The sequence below is a fragment of the Ascidiella aspersa genome, chromosome 7 (assembly GCF_963924565.1).
Source record: "Ascidiella aspersa chromosome 7, kaAscAspe10.2, whole genome shotgun sequence".
Taxonomy (NCBI): domain Eukaryota; kingdom Metazoa; phylum Chordata; class Ascidiacea; order Phlebobranchia; family Ascidiidae; genus Ascidiella; species Ascidiella aspersa.
The window spans coordinates 22,088,745-22,103,637 of NC_139453.1; the positions used below are offsets into that span (position 1 = coordinate 22,088,745).

Consider the following 14,893-nt stretch of genomic DNA (forward strand, 5'->3'; position numbering starts at 1 on the left):
CCCGTGTCGATACTCGAGTTTGTCGGGGTAATCCTGTTAACGCAAATATTTATCGATGATTTGTGGCGGTTGGACGCGCCGCGAGACGCCTTGAGCGGCGCCATTTTCACCGCGGGATTTCGCTCGAGCGGTAAAGCTTTTCAGCGACTATACAGAGCTGTGACGTATACGGACAAGATAGAAGCCTACATGATAGAAGCCTACTTGGTATATCTGCTTTACAATTTATAACTGGAAAGCAATCGGTTCTCTCACCATTTAAATTTACTTTGCTTTGTAAGTTGTTCATTTTCTTTTCATGTTTACCGCAACTATGTAGCCATATAATTTTCGGAAAGAGCCATATAATTTTCGGAAAGCAACTGGTTATATGAGGAAATGCAAGTAAATTGCCGCATTGTAGTGTTGTGTAACTTGATTTTATCCACCAAGTAAATATTTCGAGGTGCTCGTTTTATCGTGTCAAGTTCGCTAGTTATGTATATCAAACTGGAACTAACGACTCGGTTTCCAATGATCGAAGTTTATGGGTCTGTCCAAAACCGCCGGTATTCAATTTCACTTTTCTGTTTTTTCAATTCATCCTTGTACCGTTACAATTAATTCAGTTAACCAGAAATGTCGATTTTAACTTCATCTCTCGTCACTTGTAACGCGCGAAAACCAGGCGACAATTACAGTCATCGCGTCACCGGGAAGTTTTAATCAATTTCAAGAGGTGCAAATAATTACATAGTATTAAAAAAACGGCATTCGGACGACGACGGACCGAAATTTACGACCTGTTTGGATTGCGATCAGTGGCCCCGGGATTGTCTCTAAAAGGCGGCCGCCAGTTGTTGTTCCAGTGACGCGTCTTCCCCGTAAAACAAAGGGGACTTTATTGCCTTTGGTCTGCTGTAGGTGCGTGTGTGTATTTCGTTTATCTTGTATCAGCGCGCTGAGCAATTGTAGCCCCGCCATATCCCACACATTAGCACCCGTTAATAGCTAATAGCTGATTGTGAGCCCTAATGATTCAACATATATTTGTCTTGTCGAGAGATACGGCGCCTTTGCTGTATTAACTTCGGCGCCTGGGAGTAAAGGAGAAAACGACAATCATCCGGGCAAACTACATTGGAAAAACAGCAAGCATGGGCCAATAAAATAAGTGGCACAAAATAAGGAGTTGCTTTTGAGACGTTATTTAACAATTTTGTCGAGGCAAGTAAGTGACAAAAATATACGTGAATAAATTTTATTTTTATTGTTGTTTTTTCGTAAACAAAGCCATTGCTTTTTGAAATAAATGCAGTAGGATGTTTAATATTTAAATTATCAAATTATGTTTTACGGTTCACTACTTACTCGGCCCAGACAAATATCATACAAATTCCGCAAAGATATTTTAAGGATTTCAATAAAATGCTTTTTTTTAGAATTTCCACAACATAGATTTCGAGCTAAAGCATGTTACAACGTATTCGGCTCACTTTTTTTTATCAAAGATGCACACTTATCGGCTGTATGTTGTTTAACATTATTAAAGCACAGATTTACGTAAAAAAACAAAAATTGTTTTGATTGTGTATCATTTGAAGACAATTTAAAACAGAATTAAAACAGAACCCAATGTGAAAATATATACTTTTAAAACCGAAGAAAAGAGGTAAGTATCATTACTTGCTGATAAAAGGGGAATAAATGGTTAAACTACATCTTTAGGTGTTTGGAAATTTATTAATATTAATTGGTACGAGATAACTATACTGTACCGGCGCAGGTCCACTTATAGGATTACAATCATATTTCCGCAAAACGCTGCGGCCTACTCCCTTTCTATATCAAGGCCGTATTAAAATCTCGGCTCTCCCTCCTGGATTTTTGGCATTACTCACTCGTTTCAATTATCCCGGCAGCCTGCTGTATGTTTTCGCAGTTTTATACGCAAACACTCCTGTTCGCCGAGCGTGTCCCGTACTGCCAGCAAAACCGACCAATCGCTTTGCCGCGTCAATCATCGTCACTAGTCGCTGTTGTACACAGCAGTGTCAGCAGCCCGATTTCGGCGTCGAGTGGCAGGCGTTAACACGCCTCAGTCCCCAAACCCTCGAATACGTCGCGCTTTTGCCAGATTTCGAGGCCCGGGCACGATTGTTTGTAACAGCAACAATCGCGCGGTCGGCCCCTGGTTAACATCGGTATTTGCCAAGTCGACATTTGGCCTTCGTTTTGCGAATAACCGAGTGCGATTGCACAATCAAGTATGAGACGTGCGTTAGACCTCGAACTCCTTATGGTTAACCCAGAAACGCAAAGGTCGTCTTATAAGGTTAAAGCTACGGAAACGGGGTATGCAATAGCTAAATCAATTATGCAACTTGCCAATTTGGTAGGCGGCGAAGGCTGCAAAAGTCAAATGCCACTTAAGTGCCGGTAAAATTGACCCGTGGCAGTTACTAAACTCAATTTGTTCTCTGGCGAGGTAAAATAAATACCACAGATTGTCAAGTTTGCCACTTGATCACGATCAACTTACTTTTTTACGTGACTTATCTTCGAAAAGAATCGTTTTTTTTTCATTAAAAAATGCTGCAAACGTTTCCCTATCAAGTTACCTTTTTATGTTGATTGCGGTCCTTCAACGCAAACACGACCCAAAATAACGTCCTAAAAACGCTTAAACCACACTTGAAGTGTAACTATCTAAATATATTACCCTGCAAAGTTTCTTTGTCGCTGTTCTGCGGTTTAAGATGGGTGGACGTGTAGTCCAAACGAATTCAATTTTAAACCGATGACGTTGAATCTGACGTGATTTAAGACTACGACACGAGGCCAAAAGTCTAAAATTTTATGACACCGCTTGAGGACTTTTTAAAATAATATAGGGCGTATAAAAATGCCTTCCGCGTAAAAAACCTTTGATATGTAAGAAAAAATTAATAAGATATTAAAACTAACGTGGGAGGAATACTGCAGTGAAAAAATCTGTTTACAAAAATCTATCAACTATAGCAGTTTACAAAACCTGGAAACAACATCACTTAAATAAACAACATCATAACGCCTATCAGTTCCTTGAGAAACAAAACACACCAAACGAAAACAGTTAAAGTTTTTTTTATTTAAAAACAACACGCTACAGCATTCGGGTTAAGGTCATCTCTTTGCTGGCATTGCCTGTGGGGAGGAGGGGTGATTTGGGGCTGGGGCTTGGGGGGACTGGGTGAGGATTATTTCCCGCGAGGGGGAATTCCCGGTGGGGCTGGACAGCACCTGGACCGTTTGTATCTTGCCACCGCTCATGATTTGTAAGGTTTTGGTCTTCACGTTGCGGTTTGCCTGCAATAGGAAACAAACGGTGGTAAAATATAAAGCAACAGGGACAGTGGTTTATTAATAACGGCGATTCGAATGCAAGCTTGAAAAAAATATTTTACACAAGTCAACAAAAAACATTAATTGTTGTTGTATCTGACACACGATACGTGTTCTTAAACCATTTACCGTTGAGCACTAAAAATATTATTGACTCGCGTGTACCAAGCTAGGCATTAAATATTAGGCGATTTCCTTTTTTTTATTGAAATTTGTTCTTTGACAATTTTTTTTGGTTTTTCAATTATAGACCAAGATTTTAATTCGGCCTTCACAGACCCCCTAAAATTAGGATACGTACTCCCAAGTTATAAGCGTACCCCAGTTTAAGAAACCCTGGTGAATAGTGATGCATCTAATCCAGGTTTTAGTAACAATTTATTTATTCAGGACCTCTCATACTTGATTATTTACAATGTTTTCGCCAGATTCATTTAACCTTACCTGCAAAGTATGACCAGTTGGAATGGAAACAGGAGTATTTGAGCTGGTTCGGGTTCCGCTTGCTGCGTTCTGCTTACTGATGACGTAAACCTGGGAGGCATTGACGTCACCGCCGGAATGCAATTGCGCAACAGAACTTGGGTTTCGGCTAGCGGTCAAAACGCGCCGCTGTTCTTGCGCTGCGACGCCACCTATCGGCGTCGTTGCCACGGCGGCATTTCCGCTAGGTGGGGCGGCGCTCGGTCTCGTAATATTGATGACGTTCTGGTTTTCGCTCGGTTTTCCGTCGCGCCGCATCGCCTGCTGCACGATCTTGATGGGGCGACTTGTGGCCGCCGACAACTGCTCGGAAAGGCGCCGTATGGCCTCGGCAGTAAGCACGTGCTGCTTGGTTGACGACTGCGGCGCCTGGTTTGGTTTGTTGCCTTCCACGACCCTCACCAGTTCCGCTGTTGGCTTCTGCTGGTCGCCTGTGGCTGGCTTCAGAATCAGCTTCAGACTCGGCTGGCCGTTTTGTTGCGACACGAGCGTGCCTTTGATGCTGCGCTGCAGCGCCACTCCCTGGCGGTTTGCCTTGGGGTCGGTGGGACGCGCGGTGGCGCCAGATCCCCGTTGAGTGATGAGCACTTCCCTGGCGCCCTGGTAAGCGGCTGGAGTTGCGAGTTTCCTCGTCATTTCGAGCAATTGCCTTTGCGTAAGTTGGATCGTGGTGGTCCCCGCATTTGACGTGGTCCTAGTTTGTTGGGCTTGGGGGTCGGAAGCGACCGGGTTGGATTCCGCGGCGCCGTTGGCCCGATTATTTGAAGGTCTTGATTTGGGAAATTCCCCAGGGGTAGACACATCGCTTTGTGTCGGTTCGGTCTTGAAGTTGGTGATGACGGGTTGCTCTAAAATGGTGGCGATCGGAGGCGGCAATACGGTAGCGGAGGCTGAAAAAGCAATAATACTTTAAGGAAACTGTAGTAGCTGCGTTTTTTCGATTATACAAGCATTTAAAATTCGCACAATTTTTCTTTCGTGTTTTCCTATGTCTGCATTAGTTAGCTATGTCGGCGTCTACATTTCGTTCAGGAAAACAAAGCTTTTAAAAGAAGATGGAAACGAGGTTTTGATTTGCTAGCATCAAACAAATCTACAGCACTCACTTGCAACAGAATACGATAAAAAAGCTACCAATTAAGGCCAGACACTATTAAAAGATCTTCAAATAGATCTTGGACAGGGGTTCTACATGCTGGATGTTACAACAATTTTATGATTTTTTATGTTTTATTGACTTTATTTTACTTTGTTTTATTTATCTTTTAATGTATCTGACTAATACTTATACTGTTGCGTTTGTTTATTCAGAGATACTGACGATGCCTTTGCTGGTGAAATATATATTTGTTTTAGTATTTCTGTTGTTACTGATCAGGAATTAAGGTCGACATTTATCTTGCAAGGGTCAAGGCTTTCCATTCTCACATATTCAGTGCAACAATCCTTACCTGGGTTTTCTTTTGTGGACGGCGACGAATCCTCTGTAGATTTCAGTGGTTTCTTTTTAGCGACTCTAAAAAGCACAAGAACAGAGAGTGGTAAATACCTGGGGCGGAGTTGAAAATAAAAATAATACAAGAATTTATTTGGAAAAAGTTTACTACAGCTGAAACCAGTGACTTCTCAAAATATTTGTAGTTTCGGAGACTACTTATTCGTATTGCAACACGGAACATAGACAAGCATTATAAACTTAATACACTTTAGATAGCTGATAATATCAAGAATTTACCTACTTGCTTTGCCGCCTATTTCGGGCGATTGTTAAGTTTAAATTGAATAATTTTATAAAACGCGTGGGGCTAAATAATTTATATTTTCTTAGTGTGTAGTAATTTAATGTTTTTTTACCCTAGTTATATCAAATGAAAAGGAGTGGTAATGGAAATTGGGGTTCGGTTTAGCACGGCTAGTACGATTTTAACGCTATAAAGAATGTTTTTGGTCCAGCATGGCACAACCCCATTATGGGGTACCTACTTTGTCGGTGGTTGTGTGTCGCCGTCTGCGGACTTGGCTTTTGTTTTCTTGGTCTTTTCCTTTTGTCGCTTCTTTTTCGGGGCGCCCAATTGTTCAGCGTGAAGTCGTTCTGAAGCAATATACATTTTTACTGTTATGGACTTTTCATAGTTATCATGGCAATCCATAATAGTCGCGCAATGTCGCACGGTTATTTGTGAATTTCGGCCACGGCTTGTAATTAGCTAGGGATGACTCGAAGTCGCGACGAGGACTTGGAAATGAAAACAAGTTACTTCGATTTTAACAGTTATTAAACGTATAATATATCATTATAAATCATATTTAAAATATTTTATATAATTTTCCCCTGGGGTTCTTGATCTGGGGTCCGTGAACTAGTTTTAGGGGCTCCATGAAGTAGTTTTAGGGGCTCCATGAAGGCCTAATTGAAATGTTAGTGTATACTGAAACAATTAATTTTTCAAAGAAAATAATTTAATGAAGAATAAAACGGATTTGTACTGAATGTATTTAGATTCGATTTCACTTCCACATTTTTAAATCAGCAGAATTTTGAAGCCTATTTGTCTTGTGACTTCGTTTGCAATTCTTCGGTAATGTAACTAAAAAACTGCCCGATATATTTCTACAGTAAGTCGTTTTAAGCAGGGCTGGGGAACGACCGTAAAATAGCATAAGCTCCGGCTCCAGCTCCGGAGCCATCAGGCACTTATCCAATGGCTCCGGCTTCAGCTCCGTAGTCGTAAACTCATATCCTTTGGCTCCGGCTCCGGAGACATCAAACACGGACCCAATGGCTCCGGCTCCAGCTCCGGAGCCATCAAACACAGACCCAAAGACTCCGGCTCCAACTCCGGTTCGACCAGTCACTGATCCAATGGCCAGTTTTAAAAATTGCTTTTGGCTAACTAACATTGGAGATGAGCAAAATATAATTTCATAGCTTTAGCACCACAAATTGAAAAATAGCTCCAGCTCCACAACAATAATAAAAATGGATCCGGCTCCACAAAAATAGTAAAATTGGCTCCGGCTCCAGCTCTACAAAAATTATAAAAATGACTCCGGCTCCAGAGAAAATGCTTAGCTCCGGGCTCCAGCTCCCCAGCCCTGGTTTTAAGACCATGGCAAGAGTTACAATCGGAAAGAACAGTTCCAACTTCCAATCCAAACAACCATTAAAATCTTAATAATAAATAAGCTCTTCATAGTAGATGTATAATTCTATATTGTCACTGTATACCATGCAAATAACATTAACCAGCTGTTGGCATCTTATTGGCAACGAAAATATATCAGAGCTAGTTACATTTGGCTGTCATTATTTTTGAGAATAAATTAATTTTAATCAAGGTGTCGTTGATGCGAAGTCTCTGCTGTTTTTAGTTTTATGCTTTGCATTTTTGCGTGGTTTATCCTGGCCAAGATTAATACAAGTGCAAATACTTTTAAAGAGCAGATACATTCAGAGGTAAGCAAAATATCGTCGTTTGAGGATTGTACCGGACTGACAGTAGCAGTAATTCACAAGCAACATCATATAAATAGAACGCGAGTTACTATTTGAAACAACATCTGACAGTAGCTTACCGAGATCTTGTATGGAGCGATCGGAATGAAGATAGAGCCACGACCTCGCCGAAGAATCAAACTTAACGCAAGGATCGACCTCGTAATGTAGTCGGTCCAATGCACCACTAACCGCTGCGTTGATCTGTCAGATTGTAAATAGCGATTGGTCGCAAGGCTACGTTGATTTAAAGGATTAGGAATAAGACTACATTACCATTATTTAAAAAGGCCTGTTTTTAACATGGGATCCCTTAACGATGAAGGCAACCTTGTGTGAACGTTTGAACGATAAACAGGCTGTGAAGATCAGTGCAAAATCGATAGTGCTGCATATATTGATGTTGATGTCTATTTTAGCTGGTAACCAGCTCGTAAAGTCAGCTTTATACAATTAATGCAACAAAACTCCGCTGGCGACCTACATAAGGCAGGTAACCAGCTCGTTCGATAATGGTGGACCAGGAAGCAGAAACCCTTCATATGTTTTTAGCAACATTTAATTTACTTATATGTGGTACTGAGTGATCAAAACCGTAAAAAATAAAGAATTAAAATCGCCAAAAATTACCATTTTTATGTAAGTGCGGTCATTTTTTTTGAATATATCAGTTTCTCTAAAACAGGGGTAGGCAACTTTTACCTATAGTCGTCGCAGGCTAAAGCTAAACTTTAAAAGTTTAAACTCTCTCTCTGTGTCATGTTAACATTTTAACGACACAATGAATTCGTGTAAAGCGCAATAGAAATATTCAGAAATACAAAGCCACTTCCGTTGTTTATAGGTTCAGGGCATGTACCTCACACGGGGCCTTTATGCTGAAAAGATTCCCACAAACTTTAAACATACCAGGTGTATGTTGGGCAGACCTGGTTTAACAGCTTGTAAGCAACGCTGCTTAAGCCTAATCGGCCTTACGTTATATTTAGCAAAAAAACAGTTGTGTAATAACCTGCGAATCGGTAACAACTTCAGCCAGGTACTGTGACTCCCTTATAAGGTTACATACGTCGTTCCTGGTCCCGGTGCCTCCGGGCAATCGGGCCACCGCATCCCGGGTCAGGGCCAGCAGGGTGACCTGGGGCGGTCTCTCCGACCGCAGGAGGCAGTGCTCCCTGGCAACACGACCTTCCTTGGTGGGGCCGGTACTGCCTAAAACAAAAGATTAAAAATCAAAGGAAAAATCTTTTAAAAGGTTATCATCAAAACAAGCGGTTGTCATTGGGAATGTTTTTGAAAAGTCGATATCCGATGTCCCGGCCGTTGTGTTGAAATATTTTCAATTTTGGCTTTTAAATGTTTACGTGTCAATCAAATGTTAGTGGGCGATCGGACAATCGTAATGTCAGTGCAGATTTGGCGATTTGTAATGAGGTGAAAAAGTAACATTTCCATCTAAAGGGGTAACGCATCATGATGGACAACTTTAGCCCAAACTATCAAGCGAGGTTACAGTTACACATAAAAAAAAATCGTTTTACAGCTAATTGCTGTTTTGTCACTAAAATGGTATTTGGTATATATTATTATTATTACCCCATGAAGTAAAAATTCAATCAAAAATACAGTAGGATTTGAAAATTGTATTTATTATTCTGTATTAGATTCCAGTACATCTTGGCATTTTATTTTGAACATTCCCAGTTGTCAAATGCAGAAAGCACAAACTAAAATTGCTTGTTGTTTCGAGATCGTGGGTCATAATAATATTTATAATCGGGTAAATTCAAAAAGGCGAAAAAAATTGACTTTTCCTCAAGTCAGAAACGAATCTGATGTCAGAGCGAATACATGATTATTTTGTTTGCATATATCACCTTTCACGGGAGGAACGGGATAACGCACACCTCCGATGGTATACACGAAGGCTTGGTGAGGATAGAGGTACCGTCGCCTTTCCTGTGTCTGGAAAGACGTGACATCATCGATTGGCGACCTCACAACGACGCCAGGGGGCGCTGCGGGCAGCTGCAGAGCACATAATCACAGTTGTTGGATTTTTATCTAATTTGTTGCAACAATTACTATATACAAAAAAGTTTTGTGAGAAATATTATTGCGTAAATATTGCAGTGTGGACGTGGTAGTATTTTCTAAAAAGGTATGAAAATAAGTTTGAGTAGTGTAAAAATGTAAAAACTATTCCTTCTCATGCTTGAAATCTAACCTGCGATGTCCAATCTGCACAGCGTTTCTTAAGCAGATCTTTCATCTCCATTTCTGTTTTGTTTTCTGCTTGATTGATCCACCTTAATGTCGTTTTATCCGTACCATGACTTTCTTCAACCAACCAGCTCCCCTGATCTGTCAAATCGCAAATCGTTAATAGGCGAACATATTACAGTGAAACAAATCCTGTAAAATGTAAATAGCCACTCATTTTGCTAACATTTTTTGACAGGTTTGGGCAATTGGGACTTAAATTAAAATCAAGATTGACGAGAATAGAAGTCCTACTATATAATGATACCACTTCTATGTGTAACACATAAAGATGAAAGTCAAACAGCTTTAAGACTCAGACCTCTATTTAACTCTTTGGAACCTAAATGTTTTCTACATTGTTCAAGCCAATGACATAATTAATACAACAAGAACAATCTGGAACGTTACCTTGATGGGGTAATTTAAGATACTGTAGCGCACTGTCCACCAGTTCTTCCCAGTTATTCCTGCTGCTGGTCCACACAAAACGAGATGACTCAGCAGATGCAAGCCAACCAGATACCAGCTGTTGAACCTGCAGTTAAAAAATAATTTTAATACTAAAGTCTCTTTCTATTTTTAAACATTTATTTCTTGGATTTTATTTTAAAAACGTAACGTATTTGAAAATGAAATAATGGCTGTTTTGTAGCAAGTAACTACATAAAAATTGTCCTCAAATTTAACAACAGACCTATAACCGTTGTGTTTGGTTGTGTTTAATTAAATTTTAAACACAATTACCTCAGTTAATTTTGTGCCAAAATTGTGTAATAAATATACCAACTTACACTGGATTTTGTTTTGTCCTGGGACAACAAGAGAACATCCTTGATCAGTTCAAAGAAACAACTTGGACGTGTTGCAAACTTGTGGCTAAAATATGAATGTCAAAACTTTAACATTTGAAAAAAATATTTAGGCATGATTTATTTCATGTATCTGTTAGTGCTTACATGTTTTCAAATACCACTAACTTATATTGTTTTGTTCAATTATCATGAGAAGCAATATTTTTGAAATGTTTAATGATTTTTTTTTTCAGTATTGTTAAGTGCAGCAACATATTTTTTGTTAAGCTAAACTGTCTATACATGAAAAGTCAAATTAAACACTGAACCAAAAACAAGTATAAGAAGACCCAGCATTAAACTTATAGCAATTGAATTACTTTAATATACAGCACCTAAATAAGACATATTTGAAAAACAATGTTTGCAAAACATACCTGTGACTATGTTTATTAGGGTTTTTCTTGTTTTCGAGAGCAGCCTCAACTGTCTTCCCAGAATCACTCAAGGGTTTGGTACCATTTGAAGAAGCAGCTGTTTTTACCTTTTTTTGTTTTCGTTTAAGACTGTCTCCAGGTTTTCGCTTTTTACTCAGCATTCCTGTTGAAACACAGAACATATAGTTTATCAACAACTGATTTTTCAGCCAAAGTATGAAATTACTAATGCAAAGGGTTCAGGCCCCATGCACACTTCGCTACTAGTAAAAGAGTATGTGAATAGTAGGTGAACAACCCAAACAAAGTTAGTCCATGGTTTCAAAACATATATACAATTGAACAAACCTGCCATTTTTCGGCTCCCAACAAACGTGCGAGACATGACATCAGCGAGCCTTATGCCAGACACATTGAGGTCTGGTGTAGTCTGCGATCAACAAATATGTATTGTGTGGTTTAACTAACAAAACGCAAAGATAATAGATTACAATTTTAACTGTTCAAAAATTTTGGAATTTTAAGCCATTGCTATTGGTAAGCTTACAAAAATATGTCAGGAAAAAATACTCAAATATATAATATATACAGTCAATAATATACCGAATGCCAAACTGATATATAATTTTGAAACAATATAGTAAAACTACTATGTTTTATAACATTAAAAGCGAAAAGGACAACAGTGAAAAAGCAATGAAAAAGTACAATATAAATAGCAATAGGAACAAAAACATCTTTCATATTTTTTTGAAAGCTTTAAAATTAATTTAGCAATAAATTTCTACCAGACATTTGTAAAGATCATTGAATACTAGGAAAATCACAGTTAATACAAATTTATCAGTTTCATAGCGAAAAAGTTACCACTTTAGCATCCCGTCTTCTTTTGTGTTGCAGCAGCATTTGTCTATACCTTCTTGGGGTAATAGTATAGTTCAAAGAAAATGCATTTCTCGTGGAGTTTATTGGATTAATTTCAAGTTCCGAATCTGAATCCAACACTTCAGAAAATTTGGGATGCAGTCGAGCTTCTGTAGTTATTTCATTCAGAATTCTACGAAACAATAATCCAGTTAAGCATTTTAATACATAAAATTCACAAATGTATTTTAGCTCATTTTTTTGGCTGAAAGTGAAAGATTTTATAAACACACATATAATGTTTCTATCCCATAGTTTGGCTATGACATCACCGATGTGCGCAAATGAAAGAGCAAGGATCTCCACAAGTAGTCTCAGCTGATTTGTAACTGCCTTCACTTAATTTAGTGTTTTACAACTTATCTGTGATGTTTATTTAAAACAGGTTCCTCTGGCAATATATATTATTCTCTACCAAATAATATATATTGCCAGAGGAACCTGTTTTAAATACACTATGCCTGGTAGCAACAGCATATTTACTGTGATGTTTAGAAAGGAAAAAATTACCTTGAGAAGGTCAAGTTAGCTGATTCCTCTATTTCAGCATCCTTTTCAAAGTTGACAGCATTTGGCATAAACATTTTGGGCTTACTTACAAGCCGCAGCTTAGGGTTTGCAGCAACTTCTAAATGACACTGAAACAAATTTGCATTTACAAACAAGCAGGACAAAAAACAAATCACCTGCTTACTGAGTAGACATTTGTTATGAATTTCCTGCTAGTTTCATAAATCCATTTAAAGTATACAGCCAATAAACAGATATAATAATCTAAAATTAGAGAAACATTTTAAAGTGTATGCTAAAGACATTTAAATATATATTTACAATTTCAACAAATATTAATTATGTCAAATTTTGCCAGCCAAAAAATTCAAACAGCATACTTTTAAAACATAATAAATTTTTGAAATACCTGTCGGGATACAATGACTTCTTTGAGAAGCTGATGGTATCTCTTGTGCATCAAGAGATTCTGCTTGGCCTTGCACATTTTGTGGTAACTTCGCCGGAGCCGGTACGCCTCCGGGGCATAATAGCCCCTCTCTAGCATCGAGGCAAACTCGCCGACTGGATTTCCGCATTCACCATAGCTGGACAGTTGTGGAAAGGCCAGAAGGTCTTCACCAGATAACAACATTCTGGGTAACAAGTAAATATTCAAAATTGTTGTAATTTTCCAATCGCTAAAATTAATAAACAGCTTATTGAAAACTTTAAATTTTAAAAGCCATAAAAATGTTTTTTACATATTTCACACTAATGCTTTCAGTAAAATTATTTTTGTCACAAGTAATAACTGACTAATAAATTATACTAAGCCAAAAAAAAATCGCATTTACAATTATCTCAAAGTACAATTAGTTTCCCACTTTATTTGCATTGCTCCTTAGTTTACTCTTGATGTTCTTGTGATCTTAAAACTGTCTTGGGTTATTAAAAAAAATAGAATATTGCCCTGAAAATAGGTAATATAATACAACTTATAACTACAGAAACAGTAAAATAAACCATAAACAAAACAATAAACAAATAATATTTCACAAAGGAGCACATCCTTTTATAAAAAAAATGCATGCAAACCAATGAATCCCAAACAGCCCAGCTTTCCATCCTATTTTCACTTCTCTTCTTTCAAATACTTTTAACATCATGATATACAACCTGAAAAAAACTATTTTAATTACTTGATTGTTTCTTCTTTTTCCTGCTCCCCTTCATCATGTGAAGAGGATGGCAGCATCCTGCTCAAACTAATCCTTTGACCTTCTGTGAGTTCATCTCTCCATGTGGACGTTGTTAGGATATGCTTGAGAATCCATGGCTATTGAAAGAATTATGAGGGTTTTGTTGACAAAAGGTTTTACATTGACGCCTGACATTTTGAACAGCTCTGATTTGTTTTAAATGTAATTCTTAACATGAATGATTCATATTAGTTTAGGTGGTAATTACTAAGACATCATAATGCATTTTATGCTTCTGCTGTAACCTAAAAACTTTTGGTAATAACAAACCCATTCATTTATTTATATTCAATTAGTTTTTAAAATATGGATGAATAATCTTTGGTGCTGGTCCAGAATCCTAACACTTTTTTTTACAGCAAAACAAGTTGTCAAAATCGAAATTTCTAGGAAGAAATTAACATGGAAGAATAAATATAATAATTTAATAACACTTGACCCGCATTCAAACCCAAAACTCGCACCCTAACCCAAATAATGTTAGCAATAAAAACTCCCAAGCAAAAATGTGGAGGCCGCTTCTAGACCAGCGCAAAATCACTTCAATGATTCCGAAATTGCTCAACAAATATCAATTAGTTAGATTTAGAAAACCGAAGCCGTTTTGCTCAAATCAAATACAATAAGGTACTAGACACTCACATTTTTCATAATTTCGGTCGGCAAACTGATAACTTCGCCGTCGACGACAATTTCTGACGTCATTCTTTCTTTTTCGAGCGACATGAAAGCAGCAATCGTTCAGCAAAACACTGCACTTCGCAACGGGCTGTGCCTGCCAACCGCAAGCCGCCATTCGAGAATATGGCTGACGGTTTTTGTATGCTTTATAACGTGCCATAGCCTTTTCAACACGAAACCTCGACTCGTGAGAAAGACCGGATGAGCGGAGGCCAGAATTCAGCTCGTGTTTAAACGCAGCGAAAACTTCTTTACATCAAATGGCCAATGATTGCAGAAGGAATTTTCCCATGAGAGAAGCAAGATATTCAAACACAGAAATGTGTAACGTCTTAAACGACTAAAAAACGTTTTTGTAGATATCAAAAGAAAATACGAAAGCATATCCTACCTTTTTTAAACTTGATTTTTTTGTAACATTTTCTACATCAGTCATTAACAATAGTTATTGTTTACCCTAAATACCAAGTATATAGATAAAACAAAGTTGGCAAAAACATAGTTTGGGGGAGGGGCATAGACTGCGTGGTGCCTTATTTTGTCCGAAATAATGTTTAACCCCAAGTTTTTGCAGTTTCTGCACTAAAAAGGCACTAATTAAACAAGTGATAGCAATGACGTTATATTTCAATAAACGGTGCGTCATCAAAATTAAGCAAGGTCATCATGGACATCTTTATGCTTTTAGTATTTGGTTAACCA

General features: G+C 38.2%; 1 protein-coding gene across 1 annotated transcript; it reads right to left on the minus strand.

Moving 5' to 3' along the window:
- Positions 1 to 3,144: 3,144 nt before the first annotated feature.
- LOC146138331 (nuclear factor related to kappa-B-binding protein-like) lies at positions 3,145 to 14,285 on the minus strand. Its single transcript, XM_083394571.1, has 17 exons — positions 14,153 to 14,285; positions 13,451 to 13,587; positions 12,679 to 12,904; positions 12,270 to 12,397; positions 11,703 to 11,892; positions 11,184 to 11,265; positions 10,836 to 10,998; positions 10,399 to 10,483; positions 10,016 to 10,142; positions 9,570 to 9,706; positions 9,220 to 9,370; positions 8,355 to 8,554; positions 7,423 to 7,546; positions 5,830 to 5,938; positions 5,298 to 5,362; positions 3,808 to 4,736; positions 3,145 to 3,327 (listed from the first exon to the last, which is right to left on the minus strand). The coding sequence occupies exons 1-17, from the start codon at positions 14,234 to 14,236 to the stop codon at positions 3,145 to 3,147; spliced, it is 3,120 nt and encodes a 1,039-aa protein (XP_083250697.1). The 5' UTR covers positions 14,237 to 14,285.
- Between the last annotated feature and the right edge of the window lie 608 nt (positions 14,286 to 14,893).